The sequence below is a fragment of the Maylandia zebra genome, linkage group LG12 (genome assembly GCF_041146795.1).
Source record: "Maylandia zebra isolate NMK-2024a linkage group LG12, Mzebra_GT3a, whole genome shotgun sequence".
Taxonomy (NCBI): Eukaryota; Metazoa; Chordata; class Actinopteri; order Cichliformes; family Cichlidae; genus Maylandia; species Maylandia zebra.
In genome coordinates this window covers 2696676-2718571 of record NC_135178.1, presented here as the reverse complement: position 1 = coordinate 2718571, position 21896 = coordinate 2696676, and the positions used below count along the sequence as shown (strand labels likewise).

The 21896-nt window shown below is 39.8% G+C and overlaps 1 protein-coding gene across 1 annotated transcript in view; it reads left to right on the top strand.

Moving 5' to 3' along the window:
- Nucleotides 1–2877: 2877 nt before the first annotated feature.
- Nucleotides 2878–21896, top strand: part of LOC101481282 (adhesion G protein-coupled receptor D2) — a 42480-nt gene continuing 23461 nt past the window's right edge. The window contains exons 1-9 of the mRNA XM_024804398.2: nucleotides 2878–2979; nucleotides 6946–7080; nucleotides 7204–7312; nucleotides 14579–14684; nucleotides 14770–14825; nucleotides 14974–15100; nucleotides 15247–15350; nucleotides 15580–15682; nucleotides 19350–19503. Of these exons, the coding sequence (XP_024660166.1) occupies nucleotides 2883–2979; nucleotides 6946–7080; nucleotides 7204–7312; nucleotides 14579–14684; nucleotides 14770–14825; nucleotides 14974–15100; nucleotides 15247–15350; nucleotides 15580–15682; nucleotides 19350–19503 (991 nt within the window). The 5' untranslated portion in view covers nucleotides 2878–2882. The remainder of the gene's footprint in view (nucleotides 2980–6945; nucleotides 7081–7203; nucleotides 7313–14578; nucleotides 14685–14769; nucleotides 14826–14973; nucleotides 15101–15246; nucleotides 15351–15579; nucleotides 15683–19349; nucleotides 19504–21896) is intronic.

Below are 21896 nucleotides of genomic sequence, written 5' to 3'. Positions count from 1 at the left end.
TCTGTTTGAACAGCCAGTTCCTCTAAGACCAAAAAATCTTTCCCTCTTTTTGTTATTAGAATAAACGTAAAGGTAGAAGATGCCAAATGATTACTTTCAGGATTGTTCAGGATACTTTTTCTAGTTTGCCAGAATCAGAATCAGAAAGACCTTATTTATCCCCACGGGCCAATTAAGATACAGCCAGGAAAAATGGGATGTGGCCCAAACCATAGCCTACAACAGTTATTCTAAACTTTAGGGATCATGTTCCATCTCTCAGGGAATTAATGCATATTTTGTTTCCAAATGTGTGCAATATATAACTCTACATCTGACCTGATTACTATTGTACAGTCAGACAGAAGAATGTAGTTGTCAGCCTTAACCCACTCTTCCTTTAAGGATCCGAAGCTCAAGTAGTAGGAATAGATTTTCAAATAAATGGAATAATGGCAGCTTCTAAATGGGAAACAAGTCTTTAAGGGTCATTATTCTTTGTATATGCTGAAGAACTGCTGCACAAACTCCTGCTCTCTCGCTCAACGTGGCTAAAATGGAGGCAAGGCAGGAAACGTCTGCTTAACTCATCGCTGATTATTCTGTTTGTTTTGATGTTTAGTACTCTCTATATTTGGAATTAAACCTTTGCTACATGTATTTAAAGTAACTTGAGTTAAAGTAACTAACAAAATAGTGGGTTCACTGGTGATCTGTAAATTCACCGTGGGAGTGGATTTAAGAGTGTGTGTGTGGTTCTCTATTCAAGAGCTGATCCTGATAAATTCAAAATACATTTAGAAGCAAAAATGAATTCACTGTCCTCTTCTATGATGCACACACAGATCGAATTCTGGTATTTCCTTTGTTTGTAAGTATTTGAGGTATGAAGTACTAACTTTTAGAAAGCACCAAAAACACACAGACGTAACACTTGTATCATCCACAGAAGTCCCATCCCTAAATATAAACAGTTAAATATAGATTTGCAAACCTTTTGTTAAGCCTATTGAAAATGTATTGAATTTTATATGCAATTAACATAAAATTAGTTTCAGGGATATAGTCCTGATGAGTACCTCAGATGATTAAAGGGCTTCAAACTCCCACCCTGGGTGCTCAGGAACGTCTACCCTTGCATCCTGAGTTGGAGCATCACCTCCTGGAAGTAGAAACACATCTGATGGAACCATTTGGTCCTCAGGAAGGTAGCTCATTCAGCTAGTTTAACCTCCTGAATCTGTAGGACAGACAGCAAACGTTACGCATCTGCAGCCAGGAGGACAGCAGGGGAACCAGCCACCTTAATAACAAGCTGCCATGTGCGGCTGCCAGGACAGAACGAATGAGGAGGAATGTTTACACTCAAGCCATAACGCTGCTAAATGGCACTGGAACTTAAGCCCCTACGTGCCAATTGTCCTCGGGCAGGGTACTAACCCGATGCATCCGTCAGAGTATAGAAAGGACTCAAGTAAAAAAAAAAAAGTGCTTATGTGAATGAGGCAGCTTTCGTACAATCTTTGAGTGCTCAGAGTAGAAAAGTGCTATAAAACCCAGTCCATGTCACATGACCCAATCCCAGGTTCAACGAGGGGATAATGGCAAGAAAGGAGAGTGCTTGTACCTGAAAACTGAAATGTACTAAAGACGTGTAGAAATTGTTCTAGATGTCACTATGCTTTGCTGAATCTCATAACTGTTGGTACACTTTCTATTATTTATGGTCATCATATTATATTTATATTGATGGTCCATGGGCCACACTTTCAGGACCCAGGCATTACAACCTCACTGCTACGTAAACACCTGTGACTACATTCCCTAATTTGCGAAGCTGCTTTATGCTAAAATAACTTTTTAAACTTTGAGAACTAATTAATTGTACAAGTGGTTCCCTGCCTGCTGCACTTTCCAGAATGAGACAGCTGACTCTTGATTGATCCAGGATTGGTGATGTTTCTTTTCTTCGTCAGATGCTAAATAAAAGATGCTACATGTTAGATTGGCTTTGCCCAACCTTTATAATTTGGTGAAGAGAGCACTGGTCTAATCACTGCTCAGTATCAAAAGATGTGAGGAAGTGTGAGGACCAAGAGAAAGGCTGTTGTCCCACTTACGCTCCAGTGACTGGTTTTGTAGGAACATAGGTGTTATTTTCCTTCAAATCCACCAGAGGACAGTATGCTTCTATGGTTTGTGTTGTTCCAAGAGCTCAACATCAGCTTCAGTGATGAAGAACAGAGCTGATAAATTTAAAGTCTGCCTCCAAGTCATTGCTTAGTCATCCAGATTTTCCCAAATTTTCTCTAATTATTGAGTAAAAGCATCCATGTAACCCTGTTCACACTCGCTGCACTGTGTTTTCCCTCATCTCTGTCACCAGACTCTGTTATTTTTTCCTCCTCTGCTTCTGCACTATTGATGTGTATGGATCTGTATAAAGGTTGCCTTATGACAAGTGTTTCTCTCAGCACTTTGCCTCCCTTCCCCCTCAGAACTCGCAGTGCTCCAAGGCCAACTCAACGCAGACTCAATGATGAGCCATTTAAAAAAGCTGTGCATGTGCTCATCCATAAACCTCCCTCTCTTGCTCTGCTCCCAGCTGTCTCCAAGGCTCAGTTCTTCAATGGGCAAATTGAAATCAGAATGCAGGTTTTCAATACAGACAACAGGAAATCTCTGATTGTGCGCTGCATTATAGGCCCATCCACTGAGGTGTGTACGTGCCCAGTTCTGCTGCAACAGTGTGGGAAACAGTTAAGAGGATAAAAGTACTGTATGAATGGCCATTTTGAGATCTGCCTTCTTTGGTTTGATGACTGCCGTGAGCAGGCCATAGTGGGCACGTGTCACTGCTGCTAACCTGCTCGTGGTCTGTGTTTGAGGTGGTGAACGGCCCCATGGATGTGGTCAAACGCATTGACCACATGGTGACCAGCCTGAGCCCTCGCTTAATGGCAGAGACCAATCACCTAACCATCCGCAGCCCCAACATCAGTGAGTCTATCTCTCTCTCTGACACACACACACACACATTAGAATGGCTTAAATGTGAAAATAGAGCAGAGGAATTTGGACACAAAGGTATAACAGATACAGGCTCTGGCTTCATCATCAAGCAGTTTTAGAAAGCTTCTGAAAAAATGCAATTATGTAACAAATGACCTTCAGAAAGATGAGATCTATTCACCAGTGATGACAGAAACACAATAATAGAACATAAAAAGGAGTTTTGTACTGATAATCAAATACACGTTTAACAAAATGATATACTATGACTAACTGCAGAATGTATCTTAGCTTTAATTTTAAGATCGTAGACCTTTTTTCCAGCGTGTATTCATGAACATGGATCATAAGACACTGTTTAACAAAACTATTGAATTAGCTGTTTAGGAACTGCAGCCAGTTCAGTTGACAAGTATCATTTGAGCTATAAGGATGGTTTTTAATGAAATCCACTGTTATTATTCAGACACTGATGGATTAAACTGTATCCAAACGATGTTTAAACTGATCTGTTAGACACTTCCTTATTGCACTGCTCAAATGGTAAAATCTGCCATTGTCCTGTGGATTTTGATGTCCTCAGTGCAACTATGACAATTAAAGCTGATTGGCTACTGCTTTAACAAATTCTCCACAAACAAACAATGCACACCTGTGTACCTGTGTTTATTTTAAAGTTAAGTATATGCCTTCTCGTCTGCTGATGGTCACTTTGTATAGTAATTTTTCACCTTTCTTCACTATGTGACACTAACTTAATATGACACAATATCTGAGGAAACTGAGCAGTGCTGATTTTCTAACACTGGAATATTTCTAACATTTTGAGTTATTTTCCAGTGTTAGAAGATCAGCACTGCTCAGTGTTAGCCATTGTTAATCTTCAAAACTGACTAGGTTACTTTTAAACATATAACACTGTCAAAAGTGTTAATTTAACACTCAGAGGTGTGGACCCATATAGACACTCTCCAGTGTTAATTTAACTCTGGAGTTTTTGCTGTGTAGATATGCTGGGTGTATCACTTGGCTGCATGTCTGTCTATGGATGGATCTGTATTCATATAGATATTTAATTTATATTCTGTCTTTCTCCATTAAAATAACATTACCAATCAAATCACTATTGGCCCGCTATAAATCAACACCATCAAAACAAAGTCTTACAGTAAGTCCAAAGACAAGGATGAGACTGGATTAAGTCCCATACAGAGAAGCCTCCAACAATCAGATGACCCCCCCACCCACGAACAAGCACTGGCTGACAATGGAAAAGAAGAATATGAAGAATCACTGCAGAGTGACATCATTTTAACTCGCTCAGCCTGTTACAGCCTGTCCGTTGCTGTCATCTACTATCATCAGATCACAACAATCTCCTCAAGACGCTTTATATTGTAAGGTTGCTTTATATTAACGACCCTACGAAAATACAGAGAAAACCCCAACAATCAGGTGAAAAACAGGAAGAAAGAACTGGGGGACAGACATCTGCCACGATCGGTTTGGGATGAGGAGAAAGAGCAGGACAGAACACAGACTGTTAAAGAGAGCCAGGGATTAATTATAACAAACAATTGAATGCAAAGTGGTGGATAAACACAGAGAGGTAGTGAAAAGAGGTGAGTGAAGGAGAAAGACTCGGTGCATCATGGGAAGCCGACAGCAGCCTAGGCTTATTGCACCATCACTAAGGATGTATTCAAGGTCACCTGATCCAGGCATAACTATAAGCTTTTTTTTTTTTTTAAAGGAAAATTTAAAGCCTAATCTTAAACGTAGAAATATGGTCTGTTTCCTGAATCCAGATTGGGAATTGGTTCTACAAGACAGGGGTCCTGACAGCTGATGGCATGACAGCTGTTTCCTGTTCTCCTTTTAAAAACCCAGGAACCACAAATAGGATGCAGTCTGAGGGGGAAGTGCTCTGTTGGGGCGATAAGGTACTGTGAGGTGTTTAAGTTGTGATGGGACATGAATATTCAAGACCTTGTATATGAGGAGAAGAAATAAATTCAATTCTTCATTTGATTTAACCAACTGGGGAATAAACAGTGATGGAGACATGACAGACTGGGAAGAAAAAGGACAAAGCACAGATCAGACAGATGGAGGCAGGACACAGAGACGAGACAAAGACAGACTGGACATGAAAAATGGAACAGAGATGAAAGCAAACAAGAACCAAAACTAGAAACATAAGTAACAAAACTCAGATGCTCTCAGACTGAATACAATTCAGTTCAATTCCAAAGAATCAATAACAAACACTGCATGCGGTCTGGGTCTTGGGATAAAATAACATAGTATTTTTTTAATATATACTGACTGGATGAACACATGAATGCAGCATTGGTCGTAGCAATTAAAAAACACGATGGAAAAACAATAAGCATGTAAACAATGCTCACTCTTAGCCTTGAAAAATAAAACATGGAGAAAATAAAAAATAAAATATGAGAGTAAAGTCCAAACTTCACTGAGCCAAATGTAAACATGGTCACTAACAAATTCTCTGAACTTTATTACCCACACCATAAAGCAGCTGACCCCCAACCCAACAATCATATGACCCCCCCAGTTTTTCCCTGTGTGTATTATTGTAGGGTCTACCTTACAATATAAAGCACCTCAAGGTGACTGTTGTGAGTTTGTGTAATTAATTGAATTGAATTGTAATTGAATTATAGAGAGTCTGAGACAAAACTACATGACAACAAAACCTCACAACACAAGGTCGTGTTCAGTTTCCTGTTATCACTTCAGAGTTCTGGTGGAAAAATTATTAAGAAAATGGCAACTGTGTAGCTTCTGGGTGACATCTTTAGTTTGAACTTATCACTAATAATAACATTAATAATAACATAATATTTAGTCTGAAAGTCACTGATACTAAAAGCAAAAGGCCGCAAATGTGATCTCCCACTCACAGATATGTAATAATTACAATCTAATATTCTGGTCTCATTTCTTTGTCTGGTTTGTTTTATTTGCTTTCAGGACTTTTTTAAATTTCTGATGATGTTTGAGTTATGTAAAAATACAAAATTGTAAAACTTATAAAGCTTGAAGCACCTCTGCAACAAGAAACTGTCTATTATTAGATTAAAGTCCTGGTTTGGTGCAGTATAGAAATAATGTTGCTACGGAAGATGTTCTATCTTGCTGAGGTGGCAAAGGTACAGACATTTTTGTATTTATGTAGAAGTACAGATACTTGAGTTAAAAAATACTCCAGTAAAAGTTGCAGTACTGATTCTACTTCTTTACTCAAGTAAAAGTGAAAAGGTACAGTCTCTGAAATGTACTCAAAGTAAGAAAGCAAAACGTATTATTCACAGGGAGAATGACTAATATTTTATTGTAAGATTATACTATATGTGATATTAACTGCACACAAACAGTTTGTGTGTTTGCTGATGTTTGTTGGGCTGGGTGAAAATGTGTACAAATGTTACGTTGTGTAGAAACATTACTCATGTTTATTCCTCTAGAAGCTCGACTACAACATATGGACACATGCACTCGGCCCAGTTTTACCTGCTAAGTATAAACGCTATAAATGATACTGCTGAGCCTGAAGTAACGGGCCTGCTTTGAAAATGTAAGGAGTAGAAAGTACAGATCTGTGTTAAAAATGTTGGGAGTAAAAGTAAAAAGTTGTCAGAAAAAATAATATTCATGTAAAGTACAGATAACTGAAAGTGCTGCTGACATGCAGTAACAAAGTATTTGTACTTCATTACTTCCCACCTCTGTATCTTAGCTTTCTGCTAAGATGTTTTCAGTCTTTGTAATTCACATTATTGTCATTGTTTTGAGACTTTGGTTTAAACCTGCTACTGAAAAAGTGTAAACGTGTGTTACTAAATGAATATAACACGAGTTGTAATATGTACTATAAGCATTAAAATGATGAATAATGTATCTAAACCTTTTTACTCCTGTTCGTAGAATTGGTGGTGCAGCAGCAGAAGCTGCAGGAAGTATTCAGAGGATCGAGTTTCTGTGGACCTGAAACAGAGACGCCAACCATCCTAGACTGTATTTCAGTCCCACATCAGAAGATGCAGGATCTCCATAACAATGGTTGGAGATTGCTACAAAAACCATCTTCCCTGTCTTGCTCTTCAAGCAAGCAAAAACAAAACATGTTCTTTTTCTTGGTTCAACCTGACAAACCTTTGCCATCGTATTTTATCACATGTGCAGGTTTCCATAAGCTCACGCTGGTCAACATGTGGTACGGCTCTCTGCGGCCTTTTTTCAATCCTGAGGAGAACATCACCATGGAGCCCACCGTCACTGATGGCAGCCAAAGGTAAAAGTTTAACCCACTGTCATGTGTTATCCATAAAGTTGTGACTGTGATGTAAAAAGATGGGACTTTTCAGCAAACATTGACATTTGATAAAATGAAAATTTCAATATAATTTACAGCACTGCAGTTTATGTTCACGTTTATATGGAGGATTATTCTGGAGTTATGTGAGAGAAGTAACTCCCGGGCAAAAGGCTTTAAAACCTGATTTGTTGAAATAATTCTTTTAGATGAATTTCGACTGGGTATTTGGTGCATATAGTTTTTAATGAAATTGCAGTTAATTTAGACCATGTTTCAAAGCAACTGTCCCAATAAGCACCTGGATCATTTATTCCCATTTAACACTCTGCATATCACTGGCTTGCATTAGCTGTTTATAGCCAACAGTCTGTATTGTTGATCATTTTTGGATAAAGTTTCAAAGAAAATACATTACTTTCTCTTATATTTTGATTAGTGTGAAGATTTAAGACAAAATCTAAGACTTTAGACAATATGCCACATATTTTGTTGATGACATCAAAGCATTAAAACACTGTGGTTTTAAGTGAGCCGCAGCACTCTTCACTATGAGAATGCCTGGCCTAGATGCATTTCAGCATGACTTGCTTCTTGATTTCAATCTAATATTATGATTCTTGCTAAAGTCCAATTTAATGATTTGAAAGCTTTATACTGACTCGGAGCTGAAGAATAGCCATCGTGGCTCATCAAATATCAGCTTATAAACTGTATAATTCAATTCAGCTGAATAAAGAAGTAAAGCTCAGAACAGCAGCAGCAGGTCAGCTAACCTGTGACTTATTAGTAGTTGAGGCATTTCCCCATGTTGCCCACAACACCAGTATACAGGTATACAGTATCTCCACCTCCCATGCTTGAAAACCACCAAATTACAATCAGTTATTACTCAAGGTTTTAGCTTTATCTGTCAAAATGAAAAATTACAGCTGTATATTTATGTAAACTTTTTCATGAAAACTAAAGATACAGTTATTGGCTTCAGAGTGAGAAGCTGGAGAAACCAGTGAACTTGTGCATTGTAAAATTTCTCTGTTTATTTCAGTACAGAAATGGTTATAGCTTAGTCAGTTAGCTTTTTGCTGAGGTTGTAAATGACTATTTTCCTGTTTTAATAATACACCAAATACTTTTTTAATGTTGGGAACCAAGACATCAAGGAATTTCAAAGTGATACAGGATACACTAATCCAGTGTGCTATAGACATTTTAATGCTCTAGTTGAAAAAAGAAAACCTGGCTGGTATTACATTATTATATAAAAAATGTATTGCTAGACTGCATCAAGTTTTTTTCACCTTATAACCTATTTTTTTATTTTAAGAATTTCACACTGTACACAGATGTAAAAATAATTACATCCCTTACAAAAGTACACCATTTATCTTGATTCAAGTTTGATTAAAATAATATTAAAACACTGGTTCATTTATTATTATAATATAAAAATAGAGAGAACATGCACACACACACACACACACACACACACACACACACATTGACATTCTTGATGAGCTCCATGAGGTCGTCATCTGTAATGTTTTCCAAAAGTCTTGAAGGACTCAAATTCGATTCTTGGTCAAATAACACGTACACGGCCTGTTTGGGGTCACTGACCTTTTCAAAAATAAATGATGGTCCAACTAAACGCAAACCAGGATGGCATGTTGCTGCAAGATTTTGTGTTAGCCATGCTGGCTCACTGTGTGTTCATAACATCATAACAACAATCCTCCTCCTCCATGCTTCATGATGGAAACCATGCATGCAGAGACCATCCATTTACTGTTTCTGCGTTGCACGAAGACACGGCGGGTGAACTACTCTGCAGGAGGAGACAACAAATTAATGATGACTCATAATGGTTTAGAATAACAGTCAACTTGCTGTTTTCTTTGAAATTTATATACCTCACATCCATAGCCAATTTAGAATCAGCAATTAACCTAACACGCATATGAACCCACACAGGCACAGGGAGATGCAAACTCCATGCAGAGAGGTCCCAGCTGACCGGGCAATTCAATCAGATAGCCTCCTTTCTCTGAAGCAACGTGCTAAATACTGAACAATTATGTTCTAGTCAAATCTACTATTTTATAATAAAGGTGATTAATTTCTGACTTCTCAGAGAAGCCCGGTGTGCTGGCTCAAATTTGGGTAAAAATGTGAATTCAGATCAATGATTTCAGTAATTTTTAAACAAACAGATGGCTCAACATCAAGTTTTATTGAATGGTACCCTCAAAACACGGACTCAGCATTAACAGTACTGAGGCAACCCCAGAATCCTGGCTTTTGAAGTTGAGTTACAAAGAAAAAGGCGTAGTTGAAACTGTCCAGTAGGCTCACTCTCATAAGCAATTCACTCTTAGTTTGACGCTTATTACTCACATGTGTTAAGTACAATAATAACTTCATGGAGAAAATCTGTGTGATACTTTACATTCCAAAAAGTTTAGGGAGTACATTCATTTTTTGTCATGGGCTGGGTCCAGTGTTTGAGTTTTTATATATTTTGGTATTCATTTGTGCCCTAGTTTAGTTCATCTAGTTAATTTCAAGGTTGCAGTTCAGTCCTTTGTTTCTTAGTTGTTTATGTCATCTCCTCCTGGTTCATGCGTCTACCTGTCATGTGTCATGTGTGTGTGGTTATGTTCAGTTCAGGTCACGTCTAATCCCCATGTTTCCTGTTTTACTTTGAAAGTCTGTGTCTAATGTCAGTGTATGTAGTTTCACTTTCCCTGTCCTGTCATTAGGTTCATGTGTATCAGCTGTTCCCCCTCATGTGTTTCTACTTCCCTTGATCATCTCTTATGTGTATTTAGTCTCTGGCTGTGTCCCAATTCAGGGTCTGCACGCTTGAAGTACGCGCACTACGCGTACTACGTACGGTGCATACTATAAGTACGAGAAGTGCGGAAGTGAGAGGCTTGTGAAATGGGACGGTCTAGCCTACGTAGCGCTGTTCAGGTTGCCTAGCAACCATGATACTAACCGCGAGAAACGTCTCATACAGCTGTGTTTGACAGAAATGAAGGAGAAAAAATGTTTTGTTGGTCATTCATTTTTGTCATGACATCACTTTGATTAGTTGAGTATCTGAGGATATATATATATATATATATATATATATATATATATATACAAAAAAAAAAAAAAACACCCAGCACGCCCCTGCGGGCGGTTTATCCTTCAAGCTCGGGTCCTCTACCAGAGGCCTGGGAGCTTGAGGGTCCTGCGCAGTATCTTAGCTGTTCCCAGGACTGCGCTCTTCTGGACAGAGATCTCCGATGTTATTCCCGGGATCTGCTATATTTTCTCATTTATTGTTTTTTCTTTATTTGTATTACTTTCTACATTGTAGATACATACCAAAGACATCAACTATATGAAGCAAGATATATGGAATTATGTAGCAAAGAAACAATTGATGAATAACTCTAAATATGTCTTATATTTTAGATTTCTGAAAGTAGCTGCCCTTTGCTTTGTTGACAGCGGTACAAACCCTTGGCCTTCTCTCAGTGAGCTTCATGACGTAGTCACCTGAACTCGATTTCACTTCACAGGTGTGCCTTGTGAGGGTTTAGTTGTTGCCTTCTTAATGGAGCTGGGACCATCAGTTGTGTTGTATTTGACAACTGTTAGAATTCATATTATGGCAAGAACCAATCAGCTACGTAAAAAAAGGACAGTCCATCATCACTTTAACAACTGAAGGTCAGTGAGTCGAAAAATTGCTAAAACTTTGAATATGTCCCCAAGTGCAGTCGCAAAAACCATCAAGCACTATGACAAAACTGGCTCACATGAGGACCGCTGCAGGAAAGGAAGACCCAGAGTCCCTCTGCTGCTGAGGATACGTTCTTCCGAGTCACCAGCCTCAGAAATCACAAGTTAACGGCACCTCAGATTAATGCCACACAGAGTTCCAGTAGCAGACACATCTCTACATCAGCTGTTCAGAGCAGACTGTGTGAATCAGGCCTTTATGGTCAAATAGCTGCTGAGAAACCACGACTAAGGAAAAGCAACAAGTAGAAGAGATTTGTTTGGGCCAAGAAACACAAGAAATGGATATTAGACCTGTGGACATCTGTGCTTTGGTCTGATGAGTCCAAATTTGAGCTCTTTGGTTCCACCTGTGTGACACAGAAACGGGGAAATGGATGATCTCTACATGCATGGCTCCCATCATGAAGCACGGAGGAGGAGGAATGTTATTATGATGGTGCTTTGCTGGTGACACTGTTGACACACTGTGCCTTCAACATTGAAGGCACACTGAACCATCATAGCTACCACAGCATCCTGACCAAGAAGAAGAGTGATGGAGTGCTGCGCCACATAGCCTGGCCTCCCGTCACCAGACCTAATTCCAGTGGAGATGGTTTGGGATGAGATGGACTGCAGAGTGAAGGCAAAAGGGCCAACAGGTGCTCAGCATCTCTGGGAACTCCTTCAAGACTGTTGGAAACCATTTCAGGTGACGACCTCATGAAGCTCATCGAGAGAATGCCAAGAGCGTGCAAAGCAGTAGTCAAAGCAACAGGGCGGCTATTTTGAAGAATCTAAAATATAAAACATGTTTTTTCATGTTATTTCACACTTTTTGTTTAATACATACATATGTGTTCATTCATAGTTTTGATGCCTTCAGTTAGAATCTAAAATGTAAATAGTCATGATAGTCAAAAACAGAAAAAACATCATATTAAAAGGTGTAGCTCTCTCTTTATAGTTAACAAGACCAGAAAAGTCTCCAAAAAAAGAGTCCTCATCTGCTTGAATGCATTGCAAAATAGCAGAAAATCTATATGAAATAATCTGTATAATAATATATAATACACTTTTATTTTAAAAATGCGCTGCATTCAGAAGCATTTCAACAGTAACATTCCCAGAGTAACTGACAGAACATGGCAGCATTTCTAAATGGTAAATGGTCTGTATTTATATAGCGCTTTACTTAGTCACTAAGGACCCCAAAGCGCTTTACACATCCACCCATTCACACACACATTCACACACTGGTGATGGCAGCTACATTGTAGCCACAGCTGCCCTGGGGTGCACTGACAGAGGCGAGGCTGCCGGACACTGGCGCCACCGGGCCCTCTGACCACCACCAGCAGGCAACGGGTGAAGTGTCTTGCCCAAGGACACAACGACCGAGACTGTCAATTCAATTCAATTCAATTTTATTTATATAGCGCCAAATCACAACAAAAGTCACCTCAAGGCGCTTCATAGATACAGAGAAAAACCCAACAATCATGTGACCCCCTATGAGCAGCACTTTGGCGACAGTTGGAAGGAAAAACTCCCTTTTAACAGGAAGAAACCTCCAGCAGAACCAGGCTCAGGGAGGGGCGGGGCCATCTGCTGCGACCGGTTGGGGTGAGAGAAGGAAGACAGGATAAAGACATGCTGTGGAAGAGAGACAGAGGTTAATAACAGATATGATTCAATGCAGAGAGGTCTGTTAACACATAGTGAGTGAGAAAGGTGACTGGAAAGGTAAAACTCAATGCATCATGGGAATCCACGTCAGCCTACGTCTATTGCAGCATAACTAAGGGAGGATTCAGGGTCACCTGGTCCAGCCCTAACTATATGCTTTAGCAAAAAGGAAAGTTTGAAGCCTAATCTTGAAAGTAGAGATAGTGTCTGTCTCCTGAATCCAAACTGGAAGCTGGTTCCACAGAAGAGGGGCCTGAAAACTGAAGGCTCTGCCTCCCATTCTACTTTTAAATACTCTAGGAACAACAAGTAGGCCTGCAGAGCGAGAGCGAAGTGCTCTAATAGGGTGATATGGTACTACAAGGTCATTAAGATAAGATGGGGCCTGATTATTTAAGACCTTGTATGAGAGGAGCAGGATTTTGAATTCTGGATTTAACAGGAAGCCAAAACAGGAGAAATCTGCTCTCTCTTTCTAGTCCCTGTCAGGACTCTGGCTGCAGCATTTTGGATTAGCTGAGGGCTTTTCAGGGAGTTTTTAGGACATCCTGATAATAATGAATTACAGTCGTCCAGCCTGGAAGTAATAAATGCATGAACTAGTTTTTCAGCGTCACTCTGAGACAGGATATTTCTAACTTTAGAGATGTTGCACAAATGGAAGAACGCAGTCTTACATATTTGTTTAATATGTGCATTGAAGGACATGTCCTGGTCAAAAATGACTCCAAGGTTCCTCACAGCGTTACTGGAGGCCAAGGTAATGCCATCCAGAGTAAGAATCTGCTTAGATACCATATTTCTAAGCTTTTCAGGGCCGAGTACAATAACCTCAGTTTTATCTGAATTAAGAAGCAGAAAGTTAGCGGCCATCCAGGTCTTTATGTCTTTAAGACATTCCTGCAGTTTAACTCATTGGTGTGTGTTATCTGGCTTCATGGACAGATAGAGCTGGGTGTCATCTGCATAGCAGTGTAAATGTATGCTATGTCTTCTAATGATGCTGCCTAAGGGAAGCATGTATAATGTAAACAGAATTGATCCTAGCACTGAACCCTGTGGAACTCCATAATTAACCTCAGTGTGTGAAGAGGACTCTCCATTTACATGCACGAACTGGAGTCTATTAGATAGATATGATACAAACCACTGCAGCACAGTACCTGTAATACCTACAGCATGTTCTAATCGCTCTAATAGGATATTATGGTCGACAGTATCGAACGCTGCACTGAGGTCTAGCAGGACAAGCACAGAGATGAGTCCACTGTCAGAGGCCATAAGAAGATCATTTGTAACCTTCACTAAAGCTGTTTCTGTGCTGTGATGAGCTCTGAAACCTGACTGAAACTCTTCAAATAAACCATTCCTCTGCAGATGATCTGTTAGCTGTTTGACAACTGCTCTTTCAAGGATGTTTGATATGAAAGGAAGGTTGGCCTATAATTAGCTAAGACTGCTGGGTCTAGAGATGGCTGTCGGAGCCGGGGCTTCCGATTACAAGGCGAACTCCCAAATTTTGAGCCACGATCGCCCAACATTTCTACATACTGTTCTGTTGAAATTTCATCCTCAGGTTATTTAATTCAGTTTTTTTTTTGTACAGCACCAAATCACAACAGCAGTAGATTTATCTTGTAAGGTAAAGACCTTACAAACGTACAAAGATTCATCAGTATTTGTTTCAGATAAAAGGTTTTGGTGCCTGTTCTTTATACTTGGTTCTACCTTGTGTGCTTTCACTGTGAGAATTCACAATCTTTTGTGCCAAACCAGGTATTTAGGCACCATCTTGGGTTCTTCAGTCATTTCTACCACAGTACTGGGAGATGACCAACCAGTTAGCATGGCAGTTCGCTTCCAGCTCCAACATAGAGTACAGGTCAACAAAATCTCTCTATTTTCTGCTAACTGTACATGTCTACCATTTTTTATAACTATATTCATATTTCTCATATGTTCTACAGAATCCAGATGGTACTGTGTATGATCCCGTGTGTGCCTTCTGGGATTTTAATCTAACGTAAGTAAAAATTACAGTTTTTTTTTAAGGATTTGTATTTTGAATTTCTTTAAATTCCCCATAAAACCAGAATAAATGTAATTTTTTAATCAAAAATGGGGATGTACATATGTAAATTGTGTTTGTTGAATAAATTGTGTCTTATTAGCCCAGACGCTGGTGGGTGGTGGAATACCAAGGGCTGTGAAATAGTGTCCAAGCAGTATGGATATACTGTGTGCTACTGCAACCACACCACCAACTTTGCATTACTGCTGCAGGTGTATGAAGCCCAGGTAATATTCCTCTACTCAGCTGTCACGGCTGTGGTACTCTGGATTTTATTTGTGCTTTCATCTTCACTATGAGCTATTAATACAACATTTGCTCTGTGTGTGTGCGTGTGTGTGTGTGTGTCTGTAAATGTGTGTTACTGTGTCAGAGGAGCCCAGAGAATGAAAAAGCTCTGCAGGTGCTGACGTTCATTGGCTGTGGAGTGTCTCTGTGTGGCCTCCTCTTCACCTTCATCCTCTTCATCTCCGTGGGGTGAGTCACAAACGTCACAGAGTGCACTCTGTAAAGCATCAAGGGTGAAAAGCATTTCATATAACCCTGCTAGATTCCCATCAATAAATGGAGCGGAAAAAAGCAGAACATTGTGCTCTGTAGATGTGTGAACAGCATCGCAGTAAAACTTTTTTAATCCCGAGAACTGCTGTAAGAGCTTTGCTCACATATTTTTACTGTGTGTCCTTGCGTGTGTGTGTTTGTACAGTGTCCCTAAATCAGACCGCACAACTGTCCATAAGAACCTTATAGTTGCTCTGGGAGTGGCTGAGCTGCTGTTGATGTGCAGCAGTTGGGCTTCTGAAAACGAGGTGAGTCTTTGCATATAATTGAACACATCAAGTGTTTTAAAAATAAAAATACATGAAATTAAATCAAGCAATTTCTAAATCCTGAGAACTTTGTAACTTTATGTTCTTAATATTTACTGGCAAACCCAGCTGGGGTTTAAGGAAGAGCAAATGAATATCCCCCATTTAAAAACAAAGAAAAATCCTGTTTGGACACCCAAGTGGAAAATATCTGAATTTTTATAGGTCATTTAGAGCGATATCAGCATCAGTGTTGATCCTAATCCTACGCTATCAGAATGTGGATTTTGTAAAAAGCTTTTTGCTCTTAATAAATTGATAATTTATTATTAATTGTTTATTGATAATTGCTTTATCTGAAACATTTAAGTGTGAAGAATATGCAAATAACGAAGATTTTTTTCACTACATTTCATATTTAAATGAATAAAATGATGTTTGTCATGTGGTTATGTTTCAGTTTGTATTCCTTTTATGTCAGAGTCTAAAAGACTCAATCGCGGACTCAGAATGAAGTTTGGTGAACTTATTTACAGTGGCTGGAAACGGTGGGCTTGAGCTGAGAGACGTGGAACATGGATGCACATGTTGCAAACAAACAAACTGTGACAGGGTTAATTAGAAAGTCGATCTCAAATGTTCCGATGTAATTAGGAGAGAGTTTGCGGGATTCAGTCTGTACCTAAAACGCTTGCTGGAAAGCCAAACCTTTTGACCAGGTGAGTAATGCGGTTCAAGTGTCCTACCGCGATGCGCACATTGTTTATTCTGCTCTTTCGTCCAGAGCAGGGCTGTTTGTGTCGCCCTCCTGAGTTGCCAACACCTGCCGAGATGGTGTTAAACAGGTGGTACCAAACACTCACCTTCCACAGAGGGCAACAAGAATCACTGATAGCCTATCAATAGCGGGAGCCCAGTCGCTGAGGATGTCAGGGAGTTATGCGCATACTCGACCCAGGCCAACCTGGAGTTCCACCTGGGAACTCCAGGTGTATTGAAGAGAGGCCTGCAGCTCCTGATTTGTCCTCTGCACCTGACCATTAGTCTCTGGGTGAAATCTGGGCTCCCAGAATGGAGCAGAACTCTTTCCTCACCTGTGAGGCAAAGTGAGAGCCACAGTCTGACACGATGCAGCTGGAGCCCATCATCAGTCATTAGCTGGGCCATCTCCAGTGCGGATGGCACTTTGGGTGATAAAATGGGTTGTTTAGAAAAGTGGTCAACAGTAGTGAGGATAATTATGTTACCTGCTGAAGGAGGAAGGGCGGTGATGAAGTCCAGAGACATGTGGGTCCAATGCCCCCAGAGGAATCCTGCGGGCATGGAACTGGAAGCCTTACTTTGGACACACGCCTGACAAGCTGACACATACTCCCGGTCATCCTTTTTGAGGGAAGGCCACCAAAACAAACATTGCAGGAAAATTATCATGCAGTCCAAGTCTGGATAGCACGTGAACCTGGCCGCATGCCACCAATGGATGACCTGGGATCAAACTGAGGATGGGTCGTTACCTGGATCAGGGAACCTGGGACTCGCTCTCCCACATCAGAAATCCAGCGATACAGGCGGCGATAATATAGTGGTCTCCTCTGCAGAGGCATCCAAGGGCAAGAACTGACAGAAAAGGGCATCGGGTCTGACGTTCCAAGAGTCGGGTCTGTGAGTAAAAACACAGCTAACTGATCCGGAATTAAAACAGGACTACAACAGTTCAAAATCAGGACTACTGAGGACTTAACCAAGACAGAACCAGAATCAGAACTAGATGATAGCAGCACTAAAAATCATCATAGACCTGCACTATACTTATTTTTTAATTCTACCAAAGTACAATATTTAGATTGAGAAAAGTTTATATAATTATTTAGTCTTGTTGTGCAAACAAGCTGCAGAACTTAATAAATATAGAATTTGAAAAATAGTAAACCTAAAAAGAAACACTAGGTACGAGATACATGAGGACCTGTGATACGGTGATACTTCTGGTAAACAACCATTTGACTAACATGTGTGTCTCACCTGCTCTTGTTCCATCTCTGTTCCTCTCTCTCCCTCTTTGTGCTGAAAATCATCAAATATACAGTTGAAACCAGATATTTACTCTTCAGATAAAAACACTTTTTTAATTGTAACATCAAATCAGACTAAATGTTTATTTTTTTAGATTGATAAATATAAAAAACATGTTTGTTAACTTTATTCTGAGCCACACTTATGGAGCTCCACAGTTCTTTTCCTGGTGTTTTGGTTGACATCTCCTGATGTTCCCATGTCACAGAAACAGGCTCTGTGTTTTGCCTTATATGCATCCACAGCTGTGCCACCAGTTTACTCACATGGACTCTACGAACCTATCAGAAGCTTCTTCAGCTCAGAATGGAATCGTCTGCAGTTTTCTTATTAATTAACAATAAACTTAGTGTACATGTACTCCTAAATTTGAAAGTGATAAAAACAGAAGCTCTGTCTCTCTTTATTCTGACATTTAACTAATTCGAAAGATATTTCAATATTTATTTACCCAAAACAAAACAAGTTTACTTTAAATTGATGTTGTACAGTAAAAAAACTGTTCTTGTGTTTTCCATAAAGTGTAAATATCTGGTTTCAGCTGTGAATATACTGCTGTGTGTTGAAGTTCCTCTTGTTTTGCATAGAAATATACTGAACAACATACAAAGCATAATATATAAAATAACATCTACCTGAGTTTTTCTTTGAAAGAAGCTCCTTATGTCCATTGTTGTGTTCATCAGTACATAACTGAAACGCTTTGTTTAGCCGTGGAGGGAAACAACTGAAAATATGAAATAAACACATGTAAGCTGAGACTCTCTAAAGAAACAGCTTTGTTGTTGTTCGGCTTTTCATTTCGCCATTTGTTGATTCACTTGAAGAGCGAGTAACGTAATATGGGTCAAGTGATCAGTTTGATATCAATCTTTCGTGATTCACCGTCATATTTACATTATTTGTACAGTACAAATGATTTGCTTTGGTACCTGGTCGAACTTCAGTTCTCCTCTGTCTGCCTGGCTGCGTTTCTCCAACAGCGCACTCGCAGGCAGCAGCTGCCCCGCCCCCTCGCTCAGTCGCTTAGTGCCTGAGCTCGGATCATACCAATATCAGGGGGGATTCACGCACAGTCGTAAATTCCCACAGTGTGCACTATGTGCTTCGAATATTGTGTGTAGTTTTTGCTTTATACAGTTGTCAGCCAGGCATCTAACTATGAAAAAATTACACTCCAAAAGACCCCGGGCTTCTGACAAAACAACCCGGGCTTAAGCCCATTAAGCCACACCCCCGCTCCGCCCCTGGCTAATCATATGTGCGGGCCAGTTGATTACTACCTGGATCTGCCTGGATCTATTTATAGTCTGATCAGTGACTCAGCAGAGAAAGTGCACTGCAGTAAATGATATAAGTGCATGTTATGACTTCATGCTGTGAGTAGTCTGTGAGCATAGCAGAAATATACAGCCATGTGTCATTAGCACAATTTTTAAGTATAACCATTAACCAGTAATTAATGGCTATGTTTTATGAAAATCTGCAAAGACATGACCAACAAAATCGTTTTCATCCATGATTCAGGGAGGTAATTAACAATGCAGCTCAGCCCACAGCTCACCTTTGCTTTTGTATTCCTTAAATCCTGCAGACAGCATGCTTCCTGGTGACTGCACTACTTCATCTCTTATTCATGGCTTCTTTTTCCTGGATGCTGGTGGAGGGCTTGCTACTGTGGAGTAAAGTCGTGTCTGTCAATATCAGCGAGGACCGCAGGATGAAAGTCTACTATGCCATTGGCTGGGGTAAACTCTAATCTCACTGAAGCAGCTTGTCAAATTTCAGTCTGGTTTATGACATTCAGAAAGAAACATTCATTCTAAAAACTTAATATCAGATTAGAAACTCAGAGTGTCGCCATTGAGTGAGTGGCAACAAGTCCAACAAGGATTAATTCCATTTCATCATCTTTAAATAAAATCTTTTCAAATCAACTTTACAATATCACAAAACTTTATAACAGTTAATTCTCAAATAAACTCCTGATAATGGCAGAAAGACTCTTCATCTTCCCAAATCTTCAAATATTTACTAGTTATGGGAAGTTTGGCTCTCTTCAGAGAGCCGGCTCTTGTGGCACGGCTCCCAAAGAAGAGCCGGCTCTTTTGGCTCCCAAATGGCTCTTAATTTGTTATCATCTGTAGCCTCATATTTTAGCTTTATTTGGCAAATATGAATGCTTTGTGTGTTGATAAACCCTTTTGCATTTAGCGTTTTTATGAGAAGCCTTATAATTGCCTAATTTAGTGTATTTGTTCTGTTTCAAAAGCAGGATTCTTACAAATCCACTGAACAGAAGCAGAACAAACTCAGCAGTCTGTCCTCAGTGCAGGCTGACATTCAGAAAACTCAGAAGCCTCAGCTTGGATGGGCTGATGTGATTTCTCCTCTTAGTATCTGCTTCTTTAAACTGCAGCCAGATGCTGCTTCATTTGCTGCTGTCAGTTATATGTATGTGTTTCTGCGATGCACTCGCACTCTCCTCCTCACCGCTGTCCTCGTCTCACTCACTGACTGAGGGGTAGTGACGCAATCCTGAAATATTTATACTTCCGTTACCAGCGTTTCATGTTTCAGGATCAATTCCTATATGAAAATGTAAATATCTATCTTGATTAAATTTGTTTTTAATCGTAAATATGACATCCAGACAAAAGTAAACTCTGCAATTAGCGGGATAGTCGGAAACACCCTGTTAATAGGAACTACAATCGCCTCCCGCCTCTCATTCATGTGCGTGCTACGCCTCCGCAAGAGTGGGAGCCAATGAGAAACCCGAGTCACAAAACATTAGAGCACAAAACACACAGTCTTGACTTGTTCACAGATCATAGCTGCGTTTACGTTCAGCATAGAAGTGATGCTGTGTGTGATGGATGTGGGAAGACAGTTAATACAAAGAGCCGATGCTTTTGTGCACATCACTAATATTCACCAAAGTGGCCTTAATGATAGTAAAGTGTTCACTTTGTTGAGTGGGCTCAGTGTAGCATAAACAACATTTAGCAGCATAAATACAACAAGAATGGTCGTGTATGTTAAACAGACAGTTAGTTTTGGTTTGGTTGGCTCTCCTTACAAACTCACCTTTTGGGCTATTTGTGCATTATTTAAATGTAATAACTGCAAAGTCCGTCACAGTCTTTCAGCAGTCTGAATGACATTTTGACGAAATTTGTATTAACAACAAAAATAGGTACAGCTGCTTTAACAACAGTGTCAAATTATTCTGTCTATAAAGTGGTTCCTCAAAGGATACAGATAATCTAACCACAGAGAGAGTACACGTTTATTGTTTCTGTGCGTTCACAAATCCCTGACAAGGTCACTTTTAAAGCTACATTACGTAGTTCAGCTGCTACAAGAATAAGACAATGATTGGGAAGAAGACTGAGTTAACTAGCTGCTACATTAAAAGTGTAAAATGTAGACGTCACTGTAGCACATAGTGGCCACTAAGTAGTTCTGCTTATGTTTCTTTGTCCAACTTTCATTCCTTTCAAACATGTGCTCATGTCTGCTGTCACTAGATACCACTACGGCACAGAAGTCATCCAACAACCAAACTGTGTTTTGATCTGTAGCTTGGCTCAGCTGGTACTGGTGGCCAGTGAAACTGTGAAAGATGTGCAGAAGCAGAATGATGGCGAGCCCTGATGTTGTCTAAAGCCACATGTTACACATGCTTACAGTAGTTAATCAGTCAAACTGCAGATGAACTCTTTTATATTCTAGACATGATTCCTACTAAATAGCAAACAAACCAAACAAAACAAGTTTCCTGCACCTGACTTTCAAACTTCCCAGATCCATCTGTGAGTCTGCGTGTTTTGTCATATGATGAGAAGTGAAGCACAAACAGTTTTCAGGTGTTCCTCTCATCTCTCCATGCAGATGTGCAGAGTTACCCTTCAGAGGAGACATTCAGTGGGACAGGCTTCATAGCGCTCCTCTGTTGAAGCAACGTCTTTAAACGTGTCGCCTCTGTGACACCAGCACAGCAAGGCTGGTATAGTTCAGCACAATAAACTAAAAACTACAAGTAAAAACAGAACTTTAGAAACAAAACTTTCATATTATGGAATTACAAAAGTAAATAATTTAAAATTAGAGGAAATATCTTTGGATTTGGTCTTTG